A 13,578-nucleotide genomic window follows, 5' to 3' on the forward strand; every position below is an offset into this window, starting at 1 on the left:
GTCTTCTAGATGTATATTACTTCATTGTTCTTAATTTTTTTTTATTCTTAATCCAACTTATTTACATGTTCTTTCTACTCTTTTGTGTTTTCAGATTTTTGCTCATCATTTTTGCTCAGTTTTGCTCATCATTTTCTAATTTTTTTATTTAATTTAATTTTAGTTTAGTTTAGTTAAATTTCTTTTGCCAAAATAAGTCCATTATGTTCCATGATTTACAATGATTCACTTATTATCATGTATTATTATTAATATTATTCAAATAATTTATCAATGTTATTATTGATATTTTAGTGCATAATACAAATTATTGTTATTATTATAATAATAGTTAATATTATTAATATTATTGTTAAAATGCTACTGCATATAATAATAATAATAATTCTTATTAAAATAATTTATAAATTTTATTGCACACATAATATTATTATTATTATTATTATTATTATTATTATTGAGGTGAAAACATTGCAAAACTCTTATGAAAATTGTCACGATGCTTAAAATGACCCTAAAATGGACTTTCCATTATTTGTCCTAAATATATATATATATATATATATATATATATATATATATATATATATATATATACTGTGTATATATATATATATTTTTTTTTTGTGGTGACTTCTATATTTTAGTGAGGTTTATTTGTCAAATAAGAAGCTGCATTCACATGACTGTCATTGTCATAGTAACAATCTCTTAACTTTTTGTTATTGATCAAGTGATTTTGAGCTAATGTGATTGTTTATGTGATATGAAATCTTTTATGCACCATCTTGTCGAAACCACCAACTTACATTACATTACGGTCGAATTTACTGAATCAAATTTCTCTGTGAAATGAAACCTGTTTAGACACGTCAATGAAAGGCTGGAGTCGATGCATTAGCCCTAAAAGCATCTCAGATTACTCTGCATAGAGTTGTGCTTTCCATTCAAGACAGAAAAATCTGCGTCTGTTGTGGTGCAGAGCTGACGTGTTGAGGTCTTGCATGGACAACAGATTCAGACACGGACAAGTACATGAGAAACTGGGGCAAATGTGTGATGTGTCCGTGTAATGTAGGACACTTGGACACACTACTGAAGGATGCCGGATTTGCCAACAGATGAGTGTTAAGTAATTGGGTGTGATTCACTGTCTTCACATGTTGTTTGCCATCTCTTGAGAAAAAACATGGAAGAAGTGTATCCTCGTTTACGACACAATTCACTTGTTTGTATCAGGATGCACTTCCTGTGGCATGCATAATGAACTGGTTTAGCCGAATGGATTGTTATGCATATACAGATATTACTGTACTTCATGTTTAAAGTGTAAAGTTGTGGCTTAGCTCCCTCAGAGTGAAATATGTGTTGACTGTTCATGCTGGAATGAAAGACATGAACCACATGAACACTGTGTAGTAATACTGCATGTCTCGAGGTATTTGAGGTCAATAATGACACTGGGAAACATGCCATATGCAGTTGCTCATATCCACTTACTGTAATTTATCATTTGTGCTTTGCTTTCTTTGTCCACACCTAAGGATGCAATTCTGCAAACAATTCCAGAGATTATAGTTATCTAATTATATCAGCGGCACTTAAGAGGGACTTTAAGAGAATTAGCACAGAGCATTTTCATTACAAGAATGAGCTCTGATTTGCAGCTGTACTCAGAGTTGTCATGTCAACGGATTTAAACATGTTTGCTAAGTGTGTTCTTTTGCCTTGAAAATGCCAAAATAAGTCCTTTGTGTTCCTTGATTTGCAATTTTGAAGCATCGTCTATTTATTTATGCATGCTACTACTACTGCTTTTGTTGTCGTTATTGTTGCTGTTATTAATGAAAATAAAATTAATAATAATAAATTAAAAATAACAACAGTAATTATTAAAATAATTTATAAACATTATTATTTATATTTAGTATTATTGTTGTTGCTGTCTTATTTAATTATATTTAAATATAAATATTTCATATTTTTAAAGATTTATTTATCCAGTGTTATTTTAATACTTTTATTTTATTGTTTGTTTTACTAAGAGATAGTCATTTGCGGTACAATATTAAAGCATAGGTAATTTATTATCATGTAGTATTATTATTGTTGTTGTTGTTAATGATAATAATAAATTAAAATAACAATAACATTAATTATTATTATTCAAATAACTTTTATTTATTATTATTTATTATAATTGTTGTTCATTATAAAGTAAATATTATTTTCATATTTTAAAAGATCAAATTATTTATTTAATTTTGTATTTTTTTCCTCAGAGACAGTCATTTACTTTACAATATTAAAGCATCAGTAGCTTTGTTGTTAATGATAATAATGATTTAAAATGATTTTATAAATTATTTTCATTATTTTAATTTACTACTGTTTTTTTATTTTAATTAATTTACAATTATTATTATTATTTATTCCTTCCTTCAATTTTATTTAATAAATGTTCTTTTATGACTTTATTACTCCGAGATCCAGTCAATTGTTGTTGTGTGCTGAAGGTCTGTGTAAGAGGACAGATAATTGTCCTGGTCAATATCGGTGGCCGTGTTCGTGTTATGTAACTCAAAAAGTGTTATTTTGTGAATTCCGCCTATTAAGTAATCTGGCATTGACTCAGAGAAGACAAAATAGCCTACATTTCAAAGTGACAGATGATGCTAGAAAGAGACTCCAGGCAGCCAACTGTGGGGCTATACTGATCTTGGACAACAAACCCGTCTCTGTTCCTAGAATCTTTCCTCATCAGGGCCAAGAGAGACGACATACCAGCTGGCTTGATACGAAGATGAAAAAATGAAAACTGAAGCTTGACATGGCAACTGTGTGACATAAAGGCCCAATGTTCTTCTTTTTTCCCCCTATCCATTGCACATATTCACAATGACCCTGGATTACATCATATGTCAACTCTTTCTAATGTAAATAAAAAAGCAAGCCAGCAATGGCCAGCATTGAGTACTGTTTTCAGAATGAGATATAAATGGTTGCCATGGAGCCTCGGTTATTCCAAGATGAGATATTTTTAACTTAAAAACAACTAGCTGGGTGATGGTTTCAGATATATGTTTGATATATACCATACTGATTACCATGTTCATATACAATGATACTTTTGGGATTGCTCATCTAAAAATTAATACATTATTATTTACCACCCTCATGTTGTTCCTAACCCATGGCGTGCATGGAAACAAAAGCGGTTTCTCAGGATGATAGCTTCAGTCACCATTCACTTGTCATATGGAAAGATTCAATGAAAATGAATGGCGAGTGTAATGAGATATGGGGCGAAAACATGGTAAAAACTGTGGGAAAATAATGCAAAAAATCTTAATGGTTCTAAAATAGGTTTTGTTTTTTGGGACTAATTCTCACTATGAACTAGTGGCTTATTACCATGAATATTACAAGCAAATTGGCTGTTTTATTAGTTTTTATTATAGCATGTATTAATGCCTTATTCAGCATGACCATATTTAAGATCCCTTAATCCAACCCCATACCTAAATTTAACAACTACCTTATTGAGGCAAAAGACGTTGTCAATAGTGAGAATTGGTCCCCAAAACGAAACATTTTTTTTTTTTTTTTGATTTTGTTGTGAAAAGTGATTTAGAAATGTCTGTTTTAGTGACATTAATTCATAAGTCGCAAGAAGTTGCATTCACATACAAATGACTGTCATTGTAAAAATCTCTTAACTTTTAGTGTTATTGATCATGAGATTTTGAGCTAATGTGGATGACATGAATGTGAGGAAATGCTAGGATTTTCATGTTTGGGTGAGCTGTCATTTTAAATTGACAGTAAAGTCATGGTTGTGTCCTAAACATGGTTTTCCATGCTATTTTGTCTAATCAATGGATTTTGTGCAGTTCATAATCTATAAAAGAAGCATTGTGAGCCATTTGTGTTCAGATGCTTTTGGTTTGATTCATCGATTTGATTCTTTTTATTTAGCTTTTGTGCACTCTGTTTATCTTTAAATTATGACTAATTATAACAAATTTGTTAATTACTGCATGATGAAAAGACTTACAATTTGTTGTTTGTCAGTGAAGGTGTAAAGCTTCATTTCTTTCGTTTGTGAAACAAAAATGCGTCTGTTCTAAATGCAAAAAATGAAATGCAATTAAGTAGTTTTAAGCAATGCATTAAAAAAACAGTACGAAATCTAGACAAGTACTGTTTTTTCTACTCGTTTTAATATAGTGCATGTGAGGGCCTGACAGCGCAGCGTAGGGAGCTTGTGCTGGGCAGACAGTAGGTGGTGAAACAACACTCTCTTTTCTTGTTTTTTTTCCCTTTTGTAAGCACAATGTGTGTTTTTGAAGTCGCTTCATCGGGCCCCTGGAGATTTACGTAATCGACTGCTTTGGCACTCAGATGCAGGGACAATAGGGGTAATTGCACTTCAAAGAAGAAACAAAATACAACACCTCCACGATAATATTCATCTTTAATCTTCACACAAACATCAAGACAAGACAAACGCTAATTGCGGTTTTGCCATTGGCCTTGCATAATGAGTTTGTCACAACTCCCATGATGGCCCGGGAGATTGACGTACAGTAAAGGACAAAGCGCCAGTCACGATTATTGTAACGAACAATTAAATAACGTGTGCTCACACCAACATAATTCTAAGATCGTCTTTATTAAATAAATAAATACTGGGTTCTTTCTGATAATAAGTTATGTCCATGGCATTGCAGGTCGTGTCCACACAGTGAAATGCAGCCGGTTCTTCTTGCAACACAGGGATGGGAAGAACTGAACGTGCAGAACAGCATCGGATCGTTTCACGACACAGCCCCGTGTCCTTAAGCAGGAATGTTTTCACAGTTAAACGAAATCTGCTCTCAAAAGAGCTACATCCAACCACCCCGCCTTGCTGAAACCACCTTGCCTCAACATAAACACCTCCGTTTGGCTTCAACAAAGCAAGATTTCTGCATTAAAAAAGACCTAAACGAGATCTATTTGTCATTATTTCATCGTCGCCTCTGGTTCCAGCCCAGCTCGGTTCAGTCCGTTTGCAAAACTCATAATCCATGACATCTCCTCCCATCTTCGACACTCCCGTCCAGCCGTATGTAGTTCACATTCTTGTCCTTTCAAAGTATTCCAGTCTGTCGCTTCAGTTGCATCTCTGCAGCAGCATGTTAAGTGCATATTCCATGCGGCTGCGCAGGTCCGCTGAGCAGCCGGACACGAGCAGGGTGCTGAGGCGCAGCGTGGTGGACACACGGTCCTCGTTGATGTACGTCAGGAGGTATTCCTCGCTCTGATTGCACAGGATGATCTTGGTGTGATCGTGGTAGAAGTTCACCTGCAGGAATAGCGTGCGTTTAGAAATCAAGTAGCTTCACGTCAGCATCTGTGTGCTTTTGCATTCTAGAAGTACAAACGTGAAGTTTTACCTGGAAAGTGCCATCGTTGAAGAGCATCATGAGTGCTCGATCAGACTTGAGCCACTGAAGAAGATAAAGTCTGGGCTTGCCTGCATCTGTGACATTAGGTAAATCACCTCCCTGTTGAGGAATAGCAAGTAGTAATCAGAAAATCTGATGCAAATTGCTTAGTTGGGGTTTAAAGACACTCAATATTCAGTAATATTATCTGCACTGACACTACTGAACAAAACTTGAGCTGAATAATGACACTATTGATTTCTGTAGAGCTGCTTGAAATGACTTGATAATTGATTAATTTTCCAACACGAAAATTTTATCCACATTTAACTGACTAGTTAAATAGCTAAATAATGACACTATTGTCTTGTTTAACTTGAATTTAACTTGTTTCACAATTTGATTGAACTGAACTTGAATAAGGACACTACTGGCTATTTAAGAGATGTGAATTTCTCACATTTGAAAAAGTTCTATATTCCTGTTCATTATTTTGAAGCTGCTTTGAATCTGGACTGTATAAAGTGCTGCAGTATATCAACAATGGTGACTTGATTTGATAGCAATCGCATTTCAACCAAGCGAGGATACTTACATCCATCAGATTCTCCTCCATGTAGTGGGAAAAGTATTTTAAGATGGTGACCTGGCCGATAAACTGCTCTGGGGCTTCTGTAGTGGAGAAGACTGAACATTGTCCCAGCTCTGCATAGTAATGCACCGTCCTGAAGGTCAAAAAGACATGTTAGTCTTCATGAAATCAATGGCTTTTAAGCTAAAAAGACATCTGGGATCTTCAACATACTTTTTGTCTGACAGCAGGCTCATGTGAGTGCCGTTGTTAAAGAGAACGCCAACTGTGTGATCTGACAACTGGTAGCCAAAGCCGTACTTGTTGGAATAGTCCACCCACTTAGTCACCCACTGGAAGCTGCTGTTCACGCTCTCTTTTGAAATGTTATTAGCTGTGAACGAGAGATTAAAATGGATTATTAAAAGTGACTTTGCAATTGAGAAACAGACGGCGTTCAGATCGTCTGATACCCACCTTCCGGCATGTTCTCCAGACAGCCTCGCAGTACTCGGGCCACAGTGTCCGCGACACTTCCCATTGTGCTGTCCTCGAGACCTGAAAACACAAAAAGCACCAAAACCCATTAAATATTGCATAAAACATCCATTAACATCCTTAATTTGGAAAAAAAGAAAAGAGCAACGTACATTCGCTGCTGCTACTGCAGCTCCCGAGGGTTCCTCGCACTATCATTCGAATGCTGTCTTTAATGTGTTGTTTGCTGCTGGTGTCCTTCGTCGGGACAGCTGGTTTTCCAGCAGCTGGGATGGGGGCTTTACTGTCCTGTGGGAAATTAAGGAATGCGGGGTTAGGTTGCAATCTTAAACTATCTGCTCAACTCTGACGGAGGATGAAGGAGCTCACCTCAAGAGTTTGTCTACAGGGTTGAGGGCTGATTGACGTTTTCCGGAGGTCAAGGCATACTCTGTTTATGTCTTCCTCCTCCTTGGTTGGTTTATCTGCCAGAAGCCAAGACGTTTATTAGTCTGATTATGCAATTTGGGTAATCCAGAAATGATTTGGGTTAAACTAGTAAGCGCTTACTTTGAGTCTCCAAGTACTTGGCTTTGTCCTTCTTTCCACCGAACAGGGCGGCTGCGGCTTTCTTGAAGAAGCTCTTGGCAGGGCTGGTGTGGTGAAGGTCTGGGGCCGCATGGCAACAGTTAGCAGACAGTCTGTCTGGTGTGAAACCCTGATATAAGAGGGAAAAAACAAGCTCAAAGCCACTGAATATTTCATTGTGTGGGAACTGGTCAAGATAGTTTAGTTTCCACAAAGAGACACACACCTGGCAGAAAAAGTCGTGGCGTAGGATGTCATCGAGGTGTGGCCTATCCATTGGGTTTTTGGCCAGCATACTGCTGATGAGATGCTTGGCTTGGGACGACAAAGACGACGGCATGGAGTATCGCGCTTCTCGAATGCACCGGTACGTTTCTTTAAGGTTAGTAGTCTCAAATGGAGGTCTTCCCAAAAGCATGGTATACCTGTTGGGATGCAAGTTGTCTATTATAAATATGCATTTCCATGACATTTACGTGAAATTCAAGAGAAAAGTCAGTCAATTTACTTACATCACACAACCGAGTGCCCACACGTCAGATTCACATCCATGCCCTTGCTTATTGAGGACTTCAGGCGACAGGTAGTTTGGTGTTCCACATATTGTTCTTCTACGGTTCTCCACCGGCTCGAGCTTTGCAGCCAAACCAAAGTCTCCAACCTTGAGCTCCATAGACTCACTGATGAAAAAGTTACCTGGGAAGAGCAACAGAATTGGGGTTTATTACATTTACATCTATTTGAATTTCATTCAAGGTACATGTTTTATCAGTTTATGCATTGCCAGGGAACTCAACCCATGATTTTGGCATTGCTGCAGCCATATTTGAGCTACAGGTTGGCTTTATTATTAGTATATGTTAGTTGCTTACCTAGTTTAAGGTCTCTGTGTAGGATTTCTTGCTCATGGAGATACTTCAACCCCGAGACGATCTGTCTTAGGTAGTACCGAACCTCTGGTTCTGTAAGCACCTTTCGGGCCTTGAGAATATGTGCTAGTGACTGAAGACAAAAAAACAGTAAATGAGCAACAATATTTCCTACAAGATCCGTTTCATCAATCGAAGAAGGGCGTCAATAGCACTCACCCGCCTGCTGCAGTATTCAAGTAGAATGTAGATATTATCTTTGTCCTCGAAATGGTGGTAGAAGTGAACGATGTGTTTGTGATGCAGGGCTCTGTGCAACTCGATTTCTCTGTCAATCTGTCAATCAAATGGTTGCACGCTTAATAAGCAATTCAAACAATGCAGCCAGGTGCAAATACATTACAACAGGAAAGCAAGTTACCTTTTCCCTTTGGTGAGGTTTGGAGACGCGCGTATGTGGAATGATTTTGGCTGCATACATTTTGCCAGTGCTCAGATCTGTAAATTCATAGCATTTGGCAAAACCACCCTACAACAGAGAGAGAGAGAGAGCGCATGCATTGTAAGACAATGATAAACTAGAGCATATAAATATAATATATTCAGCTGGTCACCTCTTATGTAAACTTATGCATAACTATTTTATTGATTTGGTTTAATAGAAACATAAAATTCAAAATAAACACTTTCAAAGTAGCCTACTACCATTGGCATTAATATGTATATATTACTGTATTATGGTAGGTAAATGGTGCTCCAAAAATACTATGGTATTACTTTTTCCTAAGTCAGATGTAAAATATTTACCTTGCCCAAAACTTTTCCTCTACAGTAACATTTCCCAGTGGCTGAATCCGAGATGATGCGTGACATTTCCTGCGTGGCATGAGCATTATTATCCTCTGATTTCCCTCGTCTGCTCTCGGTGGGTCTGTGGTGTGTGTGTTCACACATCTTGCCGTTATTCACAGGCTGATGATGCTGATGGTGGTGTGTTAAAGTCCTGAGTATGTCCATGCTCGAGTCCAGACTGGGAGGAATCTCCACAGAGCCTCGCTCTTATACATGCGCGCGCTGCGCCGCGCCGCTCCGCCCAGTTCTTTTATTTCCACTGGAAGTAGACTCGCGTCTCTGAACAGCGGCTTGAATCGCAAAACCAATGTTTTGGTTTGTTCTGTGACATATGAAGAGTTCAGATGCAAAAGCCGTCTGAAATTTCTTCTAAAATGATCATTTTTCTCAGGCTCCTATATTTATGTCCAGTTATTTCACTTTAATGCAATCAAACGAACTTATTCATTGTCATTAAAGTGAAATTACTGAAGCTACACACAGGAGTCTGAGAAAAATTATCATTTTAGAAGAAAATTTCAAATAGCACTTGAACTCTTCATATGGATTATTGTATTTCTGAGAATAGACCGATCTGTAAAGCACAGTTGTAATGACTTTTATTAGCCTACATTAAATTGAAGTTAAATGTATAACTTTAACATGGAAAAAGAAACTAAACATATTTTTTCGATTATATTTTATTATTATTTATCTATACTTCAAACCCCTCTGTATCTTACAATATGTTTTATAAATAATAAAGTTTTCAGATTTTTAACGCATTTTATTCACTTAATATTACTTTATTCAATCTGTCCATATAGTTTGTGATTTTGTATCTATAAGGACATGCATGGGCATGTTTGAGAGAGTGTATATTACAGTAAAGCTCTCCAGCGCCACCATGCGGATGGATGTATATTAGTTTGAATGGATTTGGTTGTGTGGCGCATGTATGACTCATACTGACACTCCTGTTACACACAGCCAACAGATTTATAACATTATTGATTTAGATATACAAGAAGCATACATAGATCATAATATTATTTTTAGAGTCTAAATGATAGAAATCAAATAAATATGTTTATTTGATAATAATATAATATTTGATAATATTTGATAATAATATACCATTTTCCCCACATATTTACATAATGTCATGACTAATGCATATGTGATGTTTTTTGTATTTTTGCAAGATGCACTCAGCATCTAACAGTAGGCCTATGATTTGACTACAGTGTTAAACATTCACATCCAGAAAACTGCCCTACCTCAAGGATCCTTTATTCAACGAAGCACCATCAGTTTTCAGTGTTCTGCAAATTAAGGTAACAAATTCTATACAATACACTGCTTTTTTTGAAGTGGTCTTGAGGAAGAGTGGGGAAATGTTTACTTTATTTTGGATCGGCTGAAGTGTGTTGATGCTGTTCTGTGGTTCTGAGAAGACTTTTCTCAGAACTTTTCAAGTTCTAAAACATAACGTGTTTACATGCAGAATTCAGTTATTATTACAGGTAAACATTTATATTGATTGCATGCAAACGATGCAGATTCACAGAGCGGCTTAATAAAACACATAACAGTGTAAAATTAAAAGCAGATCCCATTTTCACTTTTTTTTCCTATTGCTTTTCATGTCTAGCTGACCACATGTCTAATGAATTAATCATGATGTCAAACTGCAGCCTGGAAGGTTCTTCTATAGCAGGGTGTAAAGACATGAATGTGTGGAAGAGTGAGGAACTTGTGTTTGCAGGGTTAGATGGTGGACATTGCATAAAAGCATAAGCTTTATTTTCCAGCCCACAGCATCAGTTTTTATTGAGGGTAAAATAGCGGACAGTGTGATAATAATTATGTAAACGTGACAGATCTATTCTGGGTATCCAAGACATGCAAGGCAACTTTTCATATGGCTGTTAGGGAGATTATGAGACAAATGATCCATCAGAAGATTAGATGTTTATGTATTATATCCCTAATAACCATCCCAACTGAATGCAAGATAATATTTTCAGAGTGTTTCATTCATGCTCCTTTACTGAATTTTAATATGAGAGACATACAGTGAAGTCTTGGATTGTGTTTCATTTTAACATTGAAGTTTTTATGTCAATACAAAGAACTATTTCAGATTCAGTAATGTGTCTGATTCTAACACACAAATCAAATGGAAGTTAATGAGTGGCATTGATCATGTGACTCTTTGTACTGACAGAAAAAGGTGAAATTCAAGATGCTCTTTGAATCATCGCAATTCCAGTGTTATTTTAGTATCTGTCAGACACTATTCTATTATGCTTTCATTTTCATTTTTTTTGTCATTTTTATTATCTTTATTTTTGAAATGACTAGATAGTTTTTGTTCTTTTTAATTATTAATTTATCAAAATATTTTTAATATGTTTTTGTTATTACAATAATATTTGTTGATGTTTGTTTTGTTTGAATAAAATAACAATAACCTCGCTTAAATCATGCTGGAAATGCTTGGAAACTCTTAAATATATGTCAGTTTCTGATTAAATAGTAGAAAATGTAAAATAGAAGCATTTTGATTAGTGATCTCTGACTGTTAGATCCCAATGTACAGTGTATGTCCAATACAAGGCAAGCAATTTATTTAACATCACTCATCAAATATTTCAGCTTGCTTTGGAAATTCATAGTTTTGACAGTCACACAGAACCATTAATCATCTGTTATGTAAGGCTTTTATGAAGAGCAAAATATCTCAATTTCTGAGCTGCATGTGGCTTGTTTGTCACCATTGAGAATGGACCGCTCACTGGAGACCAGAAGGCTGGTTCAGGCCTGCGATTGGTGAGAACTGTCCTCTAGCAGTGTGGACATCATAAGCCCAGACCTGGTTTAATCCAGATCCAGCAGTGCAGCTGTGGGGCCAGTGAGGAAAAGGGAAACGGCACACAATGACTCTGGCATCCTCAGGAAGTTCCTTTAACAACTTCTCTTCCAGAACCCCCATCTGCCACGTTGACACGTATAAATCATCATAAAAAATCTTCAACCCTCATATGCTTTACAAAAAGTCAGGCTAAGATGTTTCGCTAACACTTAAGTTTAGTATAGTTAACTAAAACCATAAAAAAACATTTTCCTTACTTGAAATAAACATTAACTGAAAGAAAATGTTAAATGGAGTACGTGTGTGTGTGTGTGTGTGTGTGTGTGTGTGTATATATATATATTTTTTTTTTCAGCTGCATTTTTTTTCATTTAGTGTAACTTGATGTACTTAAATAGCTATTTTATTAAATAAAAATGAAAAGTTATATACAAATAACAAAAGCTAATAAAATAATATAAAAACTTTACATTTAAAGTAAAACGAGGAAAATACAAAAATAAAAATTCATTAATAATAAATTCATTAAAAACTACTGTAGTCAATAAATGATACTTTATCAATTTACATTTACAATAATTAATGAAATTGTTAACAATAATTAACATTTATTAATGTAAATTCCAATTTTCTTATATTAACATAATTAATGCTTCATGAATTAACAATGAACAATACCGTATTTCTAAATGAATTTAACTTTAAATTAAATTAATTTAAAATTAATAAATGCTATAAAAATTTTATTTTTTGTTTACATTTTATGCGTCAACTAAAGTTAACATATTGAAGCTTACTTGCATGTTTTAAAGTAAGCAAGGACACAAAATAAGTGTCAGCATCTTATAAAAATGAAAATACTTCATGAAATGCATGTTGGATTTGCGGACAGAAAATGAATTATATGATGTTATAGCGCCCCCACATGTCAATCCAGCAACATACCACTGCAGGAGTCAGGAACATGGTCACGTTTCTGTATTTGGACAGATAAGTCTGGAATATCAAAGAGCTGCAGTAAGGAAAACTATAGACATGTTTGACATAATGTAAAATACCTGAAATACCTTCCAGAAGTCGTGTTTGACGAAATGAATATCAGTGTGTGGTACTCCACGCCAGCATGCTTTACTCCTTGAATAGGCCAATAATATGGAGTTTATTTCAAAACCTGTGCATTGAAATCCCATTGACGATGCTGCAAAACCCTGCATTTCAGAATAGGACAGTTACTGCATGAGAGGAAGTATAACCTGACATTTTATCCATGACTTATCAAACGTCCATCGCCTGATCCCAGGTCAGCCAGAAGAGATAAATGTGCAGAAAGTCAAAGCACCTTTAGTCTGAAAGGGACTCTGAGTCCAGGCATGCAGAACATGGCCCAGAGTCCGTAGACTCCAGAGAAGGCAGATCCGATCAGTAAGGTGACATTGGGGCCGGACCGCTGATGACTGAACCACCTGCTGCTGTGCTCCTCAAGAATGACCTCAATACAGTCCTCCATACTGTAAAGCATCTCAGGGCAAACATATCGCTTTTTTAACTTAATATTGTTTGTAGGATTGAAATTAGAATCAGAAGCTAACAGACTTGTTCTTACTTCCAGGTATCAAAGTCTAACAACAAAATTTAAAATAGAAATGTATAAAGTATAAATAAATAAATAAATAATAATAATAATAATATTATGGTTTAAAGAAAATCACCACCACTGAAAAAAAAAAAAAAAAAAATATATATATATATATATATATATATATATATATATATATATATATATATATATATATATATAGAAATAAAGTTCAAATAAAATGTAAATGTTAGGTGAAAAATTTAAACTAAAATGATTAACTAATAAGTTGAAGTACAAAAATAACTAAAACAAAAAATGTAAAGCTAAATAGAAATATACAACAAAACTAATAA

General features: G+C 35.2%; 2 protein-coding genes across 2 annotated transcripts; both read right to left on the bottom strand.

The window, feature by feature from the left end:
- Window positions 1-4,335: 4,335 nt before the first annotated feature.
- Window positions 4,336-8,963, bottom strand: LOC306863924 (serine/threonine-protein kinase PLK2-like). The gene is made up of 14 exons (XM_079407524.1): window positions 8,745-8,963; window positions 8,359-8,466; window positions 8,157-8,273; window positions 7,941-8,070; window positions 7,581-7,764; window positions 7,295-7,493; window positions 7,051-7,198; window positions 6,871-6,965; window positions 6,654-6,789; window positions 6,481-6,561; window positions 6,238-6,397; window positions 6,028-6,157; window positions 5,442-5,552; window positions 4,336-5,350 (listed from the first exon to the last, which is right to left on the bottom strand). The coding sequence occupies exons 1-14, from the start codon at window positions 8,952-8,954 to the stop codon at window positions 5,159-5,161; spliced, it is 2,001 nt and encodes a 666-aa protein (XP_079263650.1). The 5' UTR covers window positions 8,955-8,963; the 3' UTR covers window positions 4,336-5,158.
- A 2,602-nt stretch (window positions 8,964-11,565) lies between these two features.
- On the bottom strand, window positions 11,566-13,153 carry LOC306863824 (ATP synthase subunit C lysine N-methyltransferase-like; the record flags this gene model as incomplete). Its single annotated transcript, XM_079407368.1, has 5 exons — window positions 11,566-11,766; window positions 12,592-12,642; window positions 12,714-12,854; window positions 12,923-12,958; window positions 13,004-13,153. 5 exons carry the CDS (start codon window positions 13,151-13,153, stop codon window positions 11,566-11,568), a joined length of 579 nt encoding a protein of 192 aa, XP_079263494.1.
- Window positions 13,154-13,578: the final 425 nt, after the last annotated feature.

The sequence above is a fragment of the Barbus barbus genome, assembly GCF_936440315.1.
Source record: "Barbus barbus genome assembly, chromosome: 45".
Classification (NCBI taxonomy): domain Eukaryota; kingdom Metazoa; phylum Chordata; class Actinopteri; order Cypriniformes; family Cyprinidae; genus Barbus; species Barbus barbus.

Excerpts from the sequence above, each read along its gene's own strand:
- LOC306863924 (XM_079407524.1), bottom strand. The coding sequence starts at position 8,954 with ATGGACATACTCAGGACTTTAACACACCACCATCAGCATCATCAGCCT. Across the intron at positions 7,765-7,940 it reads ACACAGAGACCTTAAACTAG|GTAACTTTTTCATCAGTGAG; the intron begins GTAAGCAACTAA and ends TGCTCTTCCCAG. Across the intron at positions 6,562-6,653 it reads CTGCAGTAGCAGCAGCGAAT|GTCTCGAGGACAGCACAATG; the intron begins GTACGTTGCTCT and ends TTGTGTTTTCAG.